Source organism: Phoca vitulina, unplaced genomic scaffold (genome assembly GCF_004348235.1).
Source record: "Phoca vitulina isolate PV1807 unplaced genomic scaffold, GSC_HSeal_1.0 scaffold53, whole genome shotgun sequence".
Taxonomy (NCBI): Eukaryota; Metazoa; Chordata; class Mammalia; order Carnivora; family Phocidae; genus Phoca; species Phoca vitulina.
In genome coordinates this window covers 5,334,880-5,348,701 of record NW_022589756.1, presented here as the reverse complement: position 1 = coordinate 5,348,701, position 13,822 = coordinate 5,334,880, and the positions used below count along the sequence as shown (strand labels likewise).

Sequence of the window (13,822 nt, the reverse complement as noted above, 5' to 3'; positions counted from 1 at the left end):
TATCTCAGCTTATACCCAGTAAAACTTTACACGTGCTGTTAAGAACTGATTTTTAAAAATTAGTTATGATTTTCTTTCTCACTCGTCTATGACCATTGGGTACAGCTGACCAAATAGAGGAGGCAAAGAAAAGAGGTATGATCAAGGAATGTCAAGGCTACCGGGTTGGGACACTGTTGTACAGGACTGTAGGATGTAACAAACCATCTTCTTGACTCAGACATTCTGGAAGAGTTCAGTAAGACCTTTCTGTGTCAGATGGTCCAATGCAGGTCCAATTAGCACATCTCAGAGAGATGATTAAGCCCCTGCTTGAAACAAGTTCAAAAGCACTCTCTTCTTTTTCATGCTTCTGCTACAAAGTTTTGTCAGCCACGGAGCCCAAGTCCAGTGCCACGTACCTCTGCCTATCTGCCGTAAGACTGCCCTCTATACTTGCTCACAAAAAAAGCCTGCTTTATAAAGATAAGATTCAAGATATGTACAGCTCAAGTCATAATCCATATTAATACCCTTTATTATAAGGGAATGGATTTCTTGATTAAGGTGCATTTGAAAACTGGACTCACTGTACACAGAAGAAATCACTTGGGCATATTAGGGACCTCCTGTATATACACAAATGCTTCTTTTTATTTCAACTTTTCAAGATTGCCTGCTTTGTCTGGTTCCAATGAAAGCATCTGTGCTATCCTTTGGGTCCTTACATATAACACTAAAACCGTACAAAGCTTTATGCTGTGCCTGCTTCTGTAGAGCTTGGAACGCCTTTGAGACATTATCTCATTTTGTTATGGCCAACTGTGTTATGCTTACCCCCAGAAATCACTGTTAACACCAGCCACCCTCTCTTGAGCTTGTGCGTGGTTTATAGAGCTGAAAACGAGTTACCAATGGATATGAATCAAATGCAGGAAACCAGTATCCATTGGTGGAACAGCAGACCCTGAGCATTAAATCACTTATGACTGGAATTTGGTTAATCACAGGAGAGGAGAGCTTAATGGTAAAAGGAATGCTGTAACCTTAATTTTTCAGAGCACTTTCATTTAATCACTTTCAATTCAAAAAGTAACCCAGTTCTAGATGCAATGACCATGACACAAAAAGAGTTCAAGTGTCCTGCCCAGGATGGTCACCCTCAATAGGGACAAAACCATCTGATCTAAAGTAGTCCTTCTGCCTTATCCCTCTGCTCCCTGTCCATCACTCTCGTCTTCTTCTGGGCCTGGTAATACCAACCTTTTTTCCTCGTGGCACTTTTAAGTATCTGAATTGTTTTGTTTACTTACTTCGTTCACTTGTTTTTGTCTATCCCTCGAATGGAAACCCTATGAGAACAGGAACCTTGCTGTTTCGTCATTCAGGTGACCTCAGTGCCTAGAACATCTCTTGTGCTCAATAAAGGTACCTGGCACATAATAAAGAGCATAATACTTGCTCAGCAAGTGTTTTTGAATGAACAAATGACCACAACTGGAATCTCAAGGTAGCAGTGATTTTTTTCAGCCATGCCCATGGATCTGGGGTGGGAAAGAACATTCTAGATGGAGAACAGCTGTCTCACTATCAAATCCCTTGTCTGGTTAAAGAAGCAAAGACAAGGCAATGACTACAGGCTAGGCTACTGCTAAAGATGAAGAAAGGAGAGGACTCTTGCTTCAGTCCTTGAGGATTTTTGTTCCCTGAAAAAGTCTCTGAAGGAAAATAGTTCTTGGGGGCCTGTGAAAGATGAGCAGTATATAGCTTCTCAGTCAATTCTACTTCCCTGCCCCTATTTTTAGTAACAAATGAAGTTCAAGGGCAAGGTGACAGAAAGACATGAGTGATAAGTGGTAACAGCTCACTCATTTGGGCTATTTTGGAGGCAAAACTCAAGTAATCAGTCTGGCAGTTCCCCAAAAGGTTAACCATGAAAGCTATTATATGACCCAGCAATTCCACTCCTAGGAACATACCCAAGAAAAGTGAAAACACATGTCCACACAGAAACTTGTACATAAATGTTTATAGCAGCATTATTCAAAATAGGTTAAAAGTGTAAACAATCCAAACGTCCATCAACTGATGAATGGATAAGTAAAATGTGATATATGCATACAATGAATTTTATTCAGTCATAAAAAGATAGGAAGTACTGATACATGCTATAATGATGATGAACCTTGAAAATACTACATTAAGTAGAAGAAGCTAGTCACAAAGGACCACATATTATATGATCCCATTTACATGAAATGTCTAGACTCGGCAAATCTACAGAGACAGAAATTAGATTGGTGGTTGCTCGGGGCTGGGGGATAATGACCACCAAATGGGTACAGAGTTTCTCTCTGGGATAATGAAAATGTTCTGAAAGTAGATAGTGATGATGGTTGCCCAACTCTGTGAATGGCGCACTTTGTAAATAGCCACTGAATCGTGTACTTTAAATGGGTAAATTGCATGGTATTTGAAATAGATCTCAATGAAGCTGTTATTAAAAACAAAAGCAAAAACTCATGCAATAACAAATCCTTCTGCAGTCTGCAAAGGGCGGGGAAATGTTGGAGCCTCCCGTATTTCCCTCATGGAAGGAGAAGAACAACTCTGCCTATAATATCTGGGGTTTTATGGAGGTGACCCCCCCACCCCTCTTACTCTCCACACTAGCTTGCCTTGCTCCAACGGGTTTGCCTTGGTCTCGTATTTTATCTTCACTCATTTAGCAGACTTCTGCAGAACACCCACTCTATGCCAGGCGCTATGCTAGACACCGGCCCTGAAATGAAAGAGGAGCGGGCTTTGCCTTCAAGGAGCTACCACTTTCGTAATTATTCATTCGACCACAGGGCAGGAAACAGCAAAAGGAAGAGTCCTAAGTGGTATTCTGTGGCGGGTTGCGGGCAGAAAAGAATTTTCTGTATCTGGGCTCCAGAAAGGTAGACTCCTGTCCACATCGGAAGAAGCACCCACTGGTCTGGTATGTGAATATTGCAAAGGCCGGGGGGGGGGGGGGGTAGGGCAGAGTGTGCAGTGGGGAGCCCCGGGAGCCAAATCCGACAGGAAGCTGGAAGACAGTGCCAGCATTAGCCTTAAATTCCATCTGGCAGTACTCTGGGTGTTTCCATTCTGTTTATTATTTTTTTTAAAAGGAAAAGAAGAGATGGGAGGAAGGGAGGGAGGGAGGGAGAGAACTCAAGTTATTACTCAGCTTTTCCACCGTGTTTAATGTTTGCAAAGTACTCCTGCCCTCACTTAGTCCTGCACTGCCTGAAATAATAAAGGAATCTGAGAACCCAGCCAAGAACTCGAAGTACTTAGGAGATAGAAGAACCTATCGCTGCATCTGGCAAGGCGGGCACTATTAAAAAAAATTAATCCCATAAAATAAGCACTATATAAAAGCTTAATCCAATATAAAAATCTCTGTAAAACTGACAGGCCACTTGGTGGTGGTAAATGAACTCCGTAAGCTCATGTTCTAAGACTGCCCATTCATACCTTGACACGCAGCGTTCTGCCGAATGGGCACAGACATCCTTTTTCGACATCAAGGAGTCCTATGGCAGATCAAGTATTTTATGGTAGCAATTAACAGGCACACCAGCTTCCTGCTGTCAGGACTAGAGCACCAGGATCATCATATTCAAGATGCAGCATCGATAAAGTGGCAGGTTTTTGTGTGACCGTCCATCAGTGGGGCCAGCACCAGCAAGCATACCACTGTCCGAGCTGCAAAACGCTGGGAGCACTGTGGCTTTTGGACTTGAAATGAATGTGTGTGTGCACCTCTGATTACATTTATATTCAACCAAGCTCAGTGACCCCCTCAGCTTGCTCCAGAGGAGTGCTACCTTTAGGAATGTTCATTGGTCAATTGGGAGATTACTCAGTAAAGTACGGAGAAGACGCAAATATAAAATGGTCATTAATATGAATCCTCTGAGGACAAAGTGCTTCAATTAGCTATTTCAAAAAATATGCTGGGGTCACATAGAGATGCAAAAGAATTTTGAAAATGTATTCAAAAGACATCACCTACTTTATTTCCAATCAACTCTCCACTCTTCCCTCCTACACTCCACACACAGTACACTTAGAAAAACTTGACAACACAACACACACAAACACATACACACACATGCACACATACTGAAAATCTAACATGGTAAAATGGGAATTATGAGGTCCAGATCTGAAAAAGACCAAGACTCAGAAAGATGAGACCAGCATCCGAGGCTGCTCTCTTCTTGGGGCACCTGCCGAATTAAAAAAAGTGTACTGAATGGCTGGGCAGCATTTCTGATGGCCTCATGAGTCCAAGAGAACAAAAACTGGAGTCCTGGACTGCCAATGAGTTAGCTGTAATTTCAGACAAACTAGGCTAAGGGAAAAAGCATTGCTACAGACAAAAATAATGGTAAAAGATTTAATAAACAGGAATTAAAGTTCAAACTGCTTAATATAACAATTCTAAAGTTAAAGTTGTATGTACCTAAAAACAGGTCTGAGAATATATAAAGCAAAAAACTGACATCACTGTAAATCATCACTGACATAAACTGCAAGCACGGTAGAAGATTTAACACGGTTCTCTCAGTGACCGAAAATGCAGAAAAACATTAACAAAGAGCAAATTCGAAAAAAAAAAATGACAGAGAAATCAGAATCTGATTGTCATCTACAGAATTCTCACCCCATGATCCTAATACACATTCTTTTCAAGCCCATTTGGAAGAGTTACAGATACCGAACATACACCTTTCACCTGTACAATGCAAAAATGTGTGTCCATAGATACACTAAATAGAACGGATTACTCTGGCCCCTGACAAAGAGGTAAGACCTAGTAAGGATTGAGGGAACTACGGTTTCAATAAGCAAAGAAGTCCTGAGACGAGACGATAGTGGATTGTCCTTTGTGTCTCAGAGACTTAGGGACTACATGGAATTGATGTTGGGCTGGACCTGAGATGGTGAGGATGAAAACAGAAAAGAGAGAGTAGAGGAAGAGTCCACACAGCCCCCCACCTTTTCCCTTCCCCTAGGAGCTGCATGATTGTACTTTGATTTGTGTGGAAGGCAGAAGCAAATCCCTGCCCTCTGCCTAAAAATAAAGGGAGGCAGCAGGAATAACAGAGTCTTCTGTGCAACTGGGCAGAATGACTTAGCTTTTCTATGGCCAAACCTTGCTTCCTTTCCTCCTGGCTTCACATCTTTTCTTCCCCATCCTAGGAATCCACATTAGGTTCTTGACCACCTCTGCCATTCCACCATGATGAGCATTTACTGGGGTGAGGGGGAGTGCAGACCCTGAAAATCTAGAGATCCTGATTCTCACAAGCCTCACTCTATGAGAAAAGTCTGCCTTAGTGTCCTACCTCATTCCTGTCTCAATCTTCAGAGAATAAATGGGCCCTAAAAATTGGTCTTTGCTTTGGTTCTCAACTTCAGTGGCCTGTATACATGTTTGTTGTACTCTGGGGATTTGAATCAGAAATGTGGATACATGGAAGAGTCCTGCTAGGAATCCAAGAGTTTGAGTTGGAGCTAAAAGCTTGGGGTGGGGTGGGATGCGGTGGAAGCAGACATGACTCGTGCCTCTCAGACAGATCAGGAATCCTGAGTACTATCCTACAGCCCAGTAACAGGTTAACTGGAACTACCTCCCTGGCCCGAGCTAGTTGCAAGGAATATACTAGTGGGCTTTCTGGATGAGCTGTAGCCCTGACCTAATTCTGTGAAAGAATCTCAGCAACACCAGTAGGTCTCTCCCTCATTTCTCCTCCAATCTGGCAACATTTAGTGCTGAGTAGAAAGAGCCACTTAATCAGCAGTGCCCCTTGGCACGACAGCCAATCCAGTGTCCCACGTGGCTCCTCCCAAGCCAGCCCTGTCGCGGATCCCTCTCCATCCAGGGCTTGGGCTTCAACGATTCACGTACTTTGAGATTCGGATGTCTTGGGCACGTTTGCACTCCTGTATTCAACGGGCTGTTTTGAAATCATCCCCAGTAGGAAATTGTATAACCTAAAGTACTTCCTGGATTTTTACTAGCATGACTTTAGGGAGTAAAGCATATTGATGTTTGCTCTAAGTGCCTTATTAATAAGTAACTTCCACCGTTTTTCCCCTTCCCCGTCTGGCAGAAGGCCATCTAGACTTACCCTCATACATCTCCAGGATGTGAACCGTGTCTCCAATCTGCAAGGACAGCTCCACATCTTGAGAGGCATTGTAGTTATAGATCGCTGGAAAGGAGAAATACATGGGGGAAATGGCATCAGTGGCGGTTAAAATACAAGTCCCTAAGCAGCACATGCAGTGGCTAATGAATTACTTATTTAACAAACAACCCTCTATTTCACGCTTTCGTGTGAATCACCCACTGCAAAGCAGAGTACATCCTCCTCAACCCCCATGACTGGTATGTTCCAGTCATTCTTCCATCTGACAAAAATTGGTTGGTTGCCTACTGCATACTGTGTTAGAGACCAGTGACAATGACAAAACACACAGATGTGGTCCTTGTCCCAGGGGTTTTTAATCATCTAGGAGAGGGAGGAGGATATTCAATGTATAATATTACAGAAAAAAACTACTTAATTTAAATTGTGGCAAGAGTTATGAAAGAAAAAAAAAAAACAGGCTAGGGGTGCCTGGGTGGCTCAGTCGGTTAAGCATCTGCCTTTGGCTCAGGTCATGATCTCAGGTTCCTGGGATTGAGCCCTGCACTGGGCTCCGCACTCAGTGAGGAGTCTGCTCCAGGGTTCTCTCTCTCACTCTGCCCCTCCCCCTGCTCATGCTCTTGCTCACATTCTCTTTAAAATAAATAAATCGTTAAAAAAAAAAAGAAAGGAAAAGAAAAAAACCAGGCTACAATGAGAATATGCTGTGGGGTTCTTTAGGTCAGTCCAGCCTACACCACCACTGAGCTTATGATCTCTAAGACATAGAACGAGTCATCTCCTCGCTTCTCTGACACAGTAATTGGGAGTCAAAAGGCCACTGTGAGTCCCATCTACCTGGGAGGAACGGACTGACACAGGGCGCGCTGCAGACATGGCTGCCTTGTCCCAGTTCCAGGCATCCTGGATGGTCCCAGCTCCTCCTCATCAGGTCACCTCAATCACCACATCATTAGGACTGGCAGTGACCGGGCCAGATTATGAAAAATAGGCTAAGTCTTATAATTCAAAAAGATGACAACCCAATTTTAAGATGGGTAAGAGCTCTGAAGAGACATTTTACCAAGAATCTTATGCTGGCTAAGACACATGAAAAGATACTCATCATCATTAGTCATCAGGGAAATGCAAATTAAAACCACAATGAGTTACCACTTCACACCCACTAGAATGGCTATAGTTTCAAAAAGGCAGACAACTGGTAAGAATGTGGAGAGACTGGAACCCTCAGACATTGTGAGCAGGAATGTAAAATGGCCCAGCCTCTTCAGAAAACAGGGGGACAGTTTCTTAGAAAGCGAAACCTAAATTTCCACTGTGGCCCAGCAATGACATTCCCAGTTACCTATGAAGAGATATGAAAACACATCTGTGCAGCGACTTTATGTGAATATTCCCAACTGCTGCGGTAGGCAGAAACATAGCCCCCCAGAAGACAGCCACATCAAATTTCTGGAACCTGTGAATGCTACTGTGTGTGGCCAAACATTTGAGTAAATTAAGGATCTTAAGAGGAAGAGCTTTTTCTAGATTATCAGGGTGGGCCCTTAAGGCAATCACATGTATCCTGGGGAGAGAGAGCCAGAGGGAGTTAGGGGAGATGCATAGAAGAGAAGGCAACATGGAGATGGAGGAGAAGGCTGCGTCAGGGATTGGCATCACCACCAGAGGCGGCGGCGAGGAATGGACTCTCCCCAGAGTCTCTAGAAGGAGCACGGGCTGTCAACACCTTCACCTTAGACTTCTGGTCTTCAGAACCGTGAAAGCATACATTTCTGTTGTTTTAAGCCACGAGTTTGTAGGAATTTGTCACAGTAGTCATAGGAAACCAATATAGCAACATTATTCACAATAGCCAAAAAGTGGAAACAATTCATCAATTGATGCATGAATAGATATGTAAACTAGGATATATCCGTACGATGGAACACTACTCAGCAACAAAAAGGAATGAAATACGGACACATGCTACAACCCAGGGGAACTTAAAAGACATTATGCTAAATGACAACCATATGTGAAATGCCTATTTTAGGCTTCCAGTTATTTGCAATGTCCAGAACAGGCAAATCTATGGGAGATAGTACCGCCGATTACTGGTTGTCTGGGCAGGGGAGAGGAGGGAAGGGCGACTGAACACAGCAGGCATGAGGGAGGTTTTGGGGGAGGTGAAAACATCCTCAAACTGGATTGAGGGTATGGTTACACAACTCTGTGAATTTACTAACATTCATTGAACTATATACTTGAAAGGGGTGGATTTTATAGTATATAAATTAGAGTTCAATAAAGCTGGGTTTTTTTGTTTGTTTGTTTTTAAAGAGGTCTAGTTGTTACCCTCACTCTCTTGATAAGGAATCTGCATCCTTCCAGGAGGAAAGAACCACCAGAGATTCAGTTCTAGCCATTCACTTGACAATTCAAGGAACGGAGACGTTCCCCATATCTGCAGCTCTAATGAGCCCATGAGGATGGTCATTCAGTCCATCTGCCAGATCACACAAGGGTCACTAAAAAAACGAAGAAAGTTGTCCCCTCACTGTGAACTGTGGGTACTCACTGCTCTTTCTCGAACCTGCAGTTCACCCTATGTCTGCAGCCTGACTGCAGGCTTTTCCTTACCTCGCGGTCTATCCGTGAATGGAAGGAGCACACCTCCAGCCACATCTTTTTCAAGTGGCCTCTCTTTTTGGAGGGACTTACCCAAAGAGTGTTCTTTTGTAGTCTTGGCACAGAAGCCTGGACAAATTATGTTGAAATTAATTTAATATTGAGCTTTTGGACTAGACTATGAATTCAGAACAAGGTTGGGCTAATGAAGTGGATTTGGAGAAACTACACTGGATTGAGATGTAGCAGTTAGTTCCCCACTGACTCCTATACCTCTTCATGGGCCACTGGGCCACTGGGCCACAGCTGCCATTCCACTGAAGTTCTCCCCCTTCATCTGAGAGTTGAGTGACTCAATGGTTTTGCCCACTAAGTATGTCTGGTTTTCCATAGAGAATGTAGATCTCATATCCTTGACTCCCCCCCCAGTCCCCATTCACTGACTCCCACGGAACCTGTCTGTTCCTTCCAGTGGCCCTGCTCACAGATGGAAACAGGAAGTAATGAGGTTGCTGTGTCACAGTGTGTTGTGTAATGACCAAGCTCCATCTCTTCCTCGTTCTTGTCAGCAGGGAAGTAGGCAGAAACTCTCAAAGGCAGCACCTAGAACAAACACCTACCAAGGACTGTTGTGAACACACACACATACACACACACACACACACACACACACACCATAAACCAATATGTTTCCTTAACTCCTAGATTCCTAAATCCTCCAAAATTATCCTGGCCTTAATTATCCACCTTAGCCTCCATCATCTGCCAAATTCCACCCTCTGCTCCAGTCAAGACTCTCACAGTGTCCCCTAAATTCTGTGTTCAACCCACAGTTTATCCCCGCTTGGAACAACAGCTCATCTTTTCTACATAACAATCCAAAGCTCACATTCACAATTCCATTCGACAAGTAACTACTGACTCCCTATCACCCTGCATGAATCTGTTTCTTCTGACATCTGACAGCTTTTCCTCCCAATACAGTTTGGGTTGTTAATCTCAGATAATCTTAGTTATCATCTGCCCCCAGTCAGAAGGTAAACTCCTCACACATGTGGATCTGGTTGCACATTATTTTTGTGTCTTTCACATTTCAAGGCACTGGATTAAACCCAAAGAACATGCTCAAGGCACAACGGTGACTTTTATAGAATCTACCAATCGATTCAGTGATTTGCCACTTCTTCCCCAAACCTTAAGATACTTCTGTTTTCCTAAGAAGCAGCAGCTGTGGTTCCCCACCACTCATGAAAGAGATATCAAAATCACCTCTCCTGTCACTTTTTGCTTATTACACAAGACAGAATCTGCCTTTCCAACCCAAGCTTCCAAAGAGATTCCCATGGGAAGTGCAACCCTTCAAAAATGCCTTTTACTGGAGTAAAGTCACCAGGTAGGGGACATTCATCAGTTTCATGTCTTCGGGCAGAAGTACCAACAAGATTCCCAACCACTCAGAGCTGTCATCTCTTCATTCCAACGATGTACTTTTGAACCTTGCCCTTCTCCCACTCCCTACTACCCCTCATTTCCATTGTATTTTAGGTTTTCACTTCAATATGTAATACAGTAACTATAAGAAGTACATGCCATGCACCACATTATTTAATAAGGAAATGGATTCAGAAGGGGTAAATACCTTGCCCCAAGTAATCCAGCTTTATAAGCAGCAAAGCTGTTCCTAACGCTGGTGATGAGGCCTTCATCACATTTGACGAGGCTGCTCCAGAATGGTGAAGGAACAGCTTGGGAACAAAGAGAGGAGCCTCACAGATTCTCAGTATGATGTGTCTGCCTTAGATTTCCCTCATAAAATGGAAATCCGACTTCCAAACACAAGCTTTATTATATGAATCAGTGACTGGTAATCACGTTGTCTGCTAGTCTGGTGCTATTTGAAGAACAGGCACACAACTAGCTCTCAATGGATGGTGTTTTCTTCCTGGAATGTGAGTAATTATTACAGAGAAAGACAGATAAAGGGAAAATAAGGGAAATTCTGAGGGTTAAACAAAACACTACTGAAGACTCAACTATACCACTTACATACGCATGACCTTGAATGAGTTCTCAGTCTGAGCCTCAGTTCCCCATCTGTAAACTAGGCAACAGATCAGATGACGCTAAGGGTCCCTTTGCCTAAAACATCCTCTGATTCATGAGGTGATGATAAGAAGCAGAGAAACAAGTTGTGCTGTTTTGAACTAGCAGGCCCACCACAATCTCTTGTTTTGTCTGAGGAAATTAAACAAGAACAGGGAGTTGCTGATTATAAATTGCCTTGCTGGCTGCTATGTGCAAGGTTGGGAAAGACGAATTGCTGGAATTTTTCCCTAAGCAGCTTACTGTTTATGTCATGAAAGTGTAATTTTGCAGAGCCAAGTAGACAAGACAGTATGTCTACAAATGTAAAATAGTTTGCATTTTACCAAATCTTTGATTTAAACCAGGCTTATATGAGAGAGGTAAAAAGAAAGTTGGGGTCTTAAGATTATGCAATAATAAGACAACAGAATTCACTAGCAGGGCCCAAAACAAGGATCAGTTTCGACAATGAAAAGTCTATGCGTTACTAGTATTTAATCTTTCTAGTAAGTTAGGTTCTTTCATGAATCCTCAAATTACAATCCCCTGAAGAATAACTAAAACATTACATTTCCTATTAGTCATTTGGTAGAATCTACAAAAGAAAGACCCAGCAAACACAGACCAAGGTCCCAATTTGAACTGTTTACTACTCAGAATATTAAAAAGATGACCAAACTTCATCTTTTTCATTATTATCTTGATCTACCTACTTTCACCCATTACAACTACCAAAACAAAAAAGGCACATCTCACCTTTGATCTTTGCCCTGGATTTAATGCAATGATGTCCCCAAAGGCCAAGTGGATTTTTTCTTTTGCTCTTTAATTCCAGTCTACTGTAAGGATCAGAGAATCAGATTCAACAGTAGGTCTGACCCCAAGAAGTAAAAATCTATGGTTTTACACTGATCATTCTATTTAGGTTCCAACCTAATCTTTTTAGGATGAGATGACCATGATGGTGCCTCCCTACTCAGAACCATCCCAGCCAGGGGCCATCAAATGAGGACAGGAGCTTATACTTCTGTCTTATACTTATACACAGGAGCAGGCTCTTATGGGATTCTTAACTTCATTTTCTAGACTACTGAGGAGAATATTGACCAATTCATTGGTAATTCTTTAAGAAATCTCTATTTTAAGGATTATATCTATTTGTAGACAGAATTGATAAATACCCTTAACGAGAAATATTTCAGAGATATTTCAACTATAGTTTACTGTCTCACTGTTACCAAGTGATTACTATACGCCATCTCATTTAAATTCATATGAAATTAAATTTACATGGAATGTTTGAATAAGAAAAGATGAAACAAGGCAAGTCACAATTATGGGGGAAAAGTCTATATTCTACAAACATGTGGAGCTTTCTCCCACAGCTTCCCCATCTAAAAAGCAGAGGCAACAGTACATTCTTCATAAGGTTTTGTGAAGCCCGAAGAGGAAAATGCATGCAGAATCCCCAGGACCATGACCAATACCCGGTGGACACTGAAAAAATGGCAGTCACCTTCCCTTTCTTGCCCAGTCCAGCTCCCCACTTTGAGCATGGTGGTACCCATGTCCTCAAAGATGGACACTTTCACCCTCACCAATAAGCCAGTGGAAGTCATTCAATGAAGACTGGAAATCAGGAAGACGTGTGGAGAAGCAGAACAAGCTAGCCCAGCAGTCCTTCCAGGGTAAACGTTGCTGGGCAATGCAGTGCAGGTGTCTCTAAGGACAGCAAAACCACTTTACTGCAGGCAGCTAAGAACAGAGTTCCCCTAGGAAGCAGCATGAGAGTGAGGGAATATTTTAATATTTTAACCATTTTCTTGCCATCCCTTCTAGCATTTCTACAGTGATTCAACTGAGGAACCAGGGTTTTATTTAGAATACCAAAGATGCCTCAATCATGTACTCACTGTAGTACTCTCAATCTGGGTACAACATTAAAACACATTCTAATATTACTCATGCCTACAGTGCTATTAGCTTTTATTCTTTTCTACTGATCTGTTTCTTGTTAAAAAAAAAAAAAAGTAAAAGAGAAAAAAATCTGAGGGCAACTAAGGCAGGGTTTTAATGATGAAGTAAAAAAAACCTGACTTACTACTGAGCCCAAAACACCTTCCCCCCAACAAAATAAGGTATGAATCAGGTTCTTCTTTGTATGCATTCTTACTAAATACAAACTAAATAGATCTGAGATAAAAAATGATCAGATCTAAGATTGTGTCCAGTTTACTGCATCTAACTTATGGACAGAAATCACAACTGAGGAATAGAGAATCTGAAGATAAAAGCCACAGATTACTGTGGAATCTGGAACAAGCACCCTGAAATGATAGGCAAAAATGTGACTATTTTCTCCATACGTACATGAATTTGAGACAAAACACAGTTCACTGAGAAAAAGGAATGATCCCCAGCCAGGCTGTAAAACCCATTACTTCGAAAACATCAAGCTGAAAATGAGAAAACAAGAGTAGCAGGTTGGGACCTGGGCTTACATCTCAGCAGGGCGTGTCCCAGGACAAGCTTGACTGGTCGCTTTCCCACCATGGACTACATCCAGGAGGGTCCTAGAACTGAACCCCGGCCTCTTCCATCTTTTTTCTTTTTTTTAAGATTTTATTTATTTGACAGAGAGAGACAAAGCGAGAGAGGGAACACAAACAGGGGGAGAGGGAGAAGCAGGCTTCCCACTGAGCAGGGAGCCCGACGCGGGGCTCCATCCCAGGACCCTGGGATCATGCCCTGAGCCGAAGGCAGATGGTTAACGACTGAGCCACCCAGGCACCCCTGGGCCCCTTCCATCTTATATCCACCACAGTCACGTCTTGCTGCCAGCACAGTGAGAAGACAGAGTGTGTGTGTATGTGGCAGGGAGGGAAGGGGGAATGAGAAGAGCAAACAGCTAGGGAAAAGGCCAGAAGCTGAAAAAATCTGGGAAACCATTTGGTCAA

At 42.7% G+C, this 13,822-nt stretch overlaps 1 protein-coding gene across 2 annotated transcripts in view; it reads right to left on the bottom strand.

Annotated features, from left to right (window-relative positions):
- DOCK5 (dedicator of cytokinesis 5) overlaps positions 1–6,435 on the bottom strand; it is a 153,881-nt gene extending 147,446 nt beyond the window's left edge. For both annotated transcript variants that reach the window (XM_032389069.1, XM_032389068.1), the window contains exon 1: positions 6,150–6,435. In XM_032389069.1, the coding sequence (XP_032244960.1) occupies positions 6,150–6,303 (154 nt within the window). In that variant the 5' untranslated portion in view covers positions 6,304–6,435. The remainder of the gene's footprint in view (positions 1–6,149) is intronic.
- Between the last annotated feature and the right edge of the window lie 7,387 nt (positions 6,436–13,822).